Genomic DNA, 2,833 nt, shown 5'->3' with positions numbered 1-2,833 from the left:
AAAAAAGCCTGTGACGGCTGGCCAGACGCGGCTATTGTGTTGAGAGATGAGGGCTTCTTCTGATGACTTATGCATGCGTTAGCCAGCTGATTTATACTGCCCTCAGACAGACGCGTGGCATTACAAATCTCTCCTAATATCCAGATTTGCAAACACAGGAAGCACTTAGGACTAAGGCCTATTTAGCATGTTCTTGCTGTAATTCTATGTGTAATGTGTAATTCTACGTTGTGGAGCTGCTTGTAAATAGTAAATGCAGTTTTTAAGTATACGTTATTATTTACACGAGACACGCGTGAAATGGAAACTTTAAACCGTAAACATGAGCGACACAGACACGAAACACTTTCCCATCTAAATTATGCATTTTACTAAGATTAAGTTGTTTTGCATATATATTGCATATTCTGAAGATGATGACAGTGAGTGACATTTCCTTCTGTGCCCTACAGCCGCGGCACGCGCTCCTCTCCATCCATCTCCATCAGACCGTGTATAGAGAGCAGCGCGCATTACTACAATGAAGGCCAGGTACATCTGCTCTGTAGCGCCCGGTCCGAGTCTCTCAGCCCTCCCACGGGCAATTCCACAGAGATCCTCGCTCGCTCCTGATTGGATGAGGACGGAGCGAAGAGGGGCGAGAACAATAACATCATTCCAGCTTAAAAAGAGTGCAGCTATGCGTTGAGGAGCAAAAGCATCTCTCAGAGGGAGGGAGGCGGACGGCGCGTTTGTGGCTCTGGATCTAGTCTTGTTGTGCCTTGTCATCCTCGCCTCATCCATCCGCCGACATGCCCAAAGGATTCCTGGTGAAAAGGAACAAGAAAGCAGTGCTTGTTTCGTACCGGATACGCTCGGATGAGGATGGAGGATCCGCTCCAGAATGTCAGATCGCACCGATCGCCGCGTCTCCACCCGCGCCCAGCGCCCCCAAGCCGCACAGCATCACCTCAGCCTTCCCGTCGGACGGAGCAGAGGCGCCGGTGTCGGTCCACAGCGCCAGGCCGGTGCAGTTCGGCAACCCGGAGATGGTGTACCAAGCCCTGTACAGCCCCACCCGGCCCATCAGCAAGGAGCATGACAGGAAATATTTCGAGAGGAGTCTCAATCTCGGCTCGCCCGTCTCTGCTGAATCGTTCCCGACTCCCGCCTCTCTCACCAGCCTGGACCATCATCTTCTGTTTGCGCCGGTCGACTTAAAAATCGGCACCAGCAACAGTAACCGCGGCGGAACGGCGCCCGCCATCCGAACCGGCGCCAAAAGACCTTCTGAAGCCGCCGAGCGTAAAAGCAGTAAAAGCGTCAAGAAACCCAAAGCCATACGCAAACTCAACTTCGAGGACGAGGTCACCACATCCCCGGTGCTGGGCCTGAAAATCAAAGAGGGGCCCGTGGACCTGAAGCCCCGAGCGGCCTCGGGCAACACCAACAAGCCTCTGGGGGAGTTCATCTGCCAGCTTTGCAAAGAAGAATACTCGGACCCGTTCTCTCTGGCACAGCACAAGTGCTCCCGGATAGTGCGGGTGGAGTACAGGTGTCCCGAGTGCGAGAAGGTGTTCAGCTGTCCGGCGAACCTGGCCTCCCACCGGCGCTGGCACAAACCGCGAGTGCCAAGCGCGCCCAAACAAGCCCTCCAACCCGCCAAACCTTTCCCCGAAGAGTTCCCCAGCGACAGAGACTCCCAGAGTCCGGGTCTGTCAGAATCCGGCTCCGACGACGGATTCTACGACTGCCAGCACTGCGGGAAGAGGTTCAAGCGCCAAGCCTACCTGAGGAAGCACATCCTGGGACACCAAGCGCTCCAAAATCAAATCCTCGGAGAGGCTTTTCGCACCACAGAGAGCCCGGACATCGTGCCCTCGGAGGACAGCCAAAGCCCGGGTCCGCTCAATCTGAGCCCCGCGGACTGTCTCGCGTGTCCGGTTTGCGGAGAGAAGCTGCCGAACCGGGCGAGTCTGGAGCGACACCTGCGTCTGCTGCACGACGACTCCCAGGCGTTTCCCTGCAAGTTCTGCCCCGCCACTTTCTACAGCTCCCCGGGTCTCACCAGGCACATCAACAAATGCCACCCCACCGAAAACAGGCAAGTCATCCTTCTCCAGATGCCCGTGCGTAACGCCTGCTGAAGACGAACCCACACCGATCAGTCCTTTCAGAACGATCCATTTTCTTCATCCAATCCCACGCTAGAAAAGTCTGGAGAAAAGTATTAGTTTGTTCCTTACAAAGGTATTTTTCTAGAACCCTTGCACACATGGTAATGTAATAGCTCCTAGACCTAAGATATGTTCCTGTACCTCTGCCTTGAATTCACATGCTGTGCGTTTCACGTCTGTAGCTTTAATCTAGTATGTGAATTACAGGATTGAAAATGTTCTCTCTCTCCTCGTACTGAAAACTACATCAACAAAACTTAAAAAGTTTCCCTTTAGTAGCCAGAAATGCCTTTAGAGAAATACATCAAACTACTGCCTTAAGAACTCTTCAGTGTAATGATTGTTTTTGAATGTCGGCACACAATTACAGCTTACTATCATGATGTAAAATTATTGTAATATGTTTATTCGTAATATTTATTTTATTTATGTATTTATTTATTTTCAATGGCTTTGTATAAATTATTGGGTGACTTTTCTCCTGTCACATGTTGCAGTCGAATCGTTGTGTCGAGATCATCTTGTCTTGGGTTTTGTGCGCTCTCTTGAAACGTGAAGCTCTTATAGATGCAATCTTTTTCTACGTACACAGTTTATTTTCCTAAATGTTTGCCTACCTAGCGCTTTATATGTGCGTCTGTGTTGTCTACTCAAATAAAATATTTTCAAAATGAAAA

At 50.6% G+C, this 2,833-nt stretch overlaps 1 protein-coding gene across 1 annotated transcript; it reads left to right on the top strand.

The window, feature by feature from the left end:
• The first annotated feature begins 691 nt into the window (after window positions 1–691).
• Window positions 692–2,833, top strand: insm1b (insulinoma-associated 1b). The gene has a single exon (XM_019074353.2). It carries the CDS (start codon window positions 792–794, stop codon window positions 2,124–2,126), a length of 1,335 nt encoding a protein of 444 aa, XP_018929898.1. The 5' UTR covers window positions 692–791; the 3' UTR covers window positions 2,127–2,833.

The sequence above is a fragment of the Cyprinus carpio genome, chromosome A17, assembly GCF_018340385.1.
Source record: "Cyprinus carpio isolate SPL01 chromosome A17, ASM1834038v1, whole genome shotgun sequence".
NCBI lineage: Eukaryota > Metazoa > Chordata > Actinopteri > Cypriniformes > Cyprinidae > Cyprinus > Cyprinus carpio.
This window is presented reverse-complemented; position numbering and strand designations above follow the sequence as displayed.

Coding starts and splice junctions, on each gene's coding strand:
- insm1b (XM_019074353.2), top strand. CDS start 792: ATGCCCAAAGGATTCCTGGTGAAAAGGAACAAGAAAGCAGTGCTTGTT.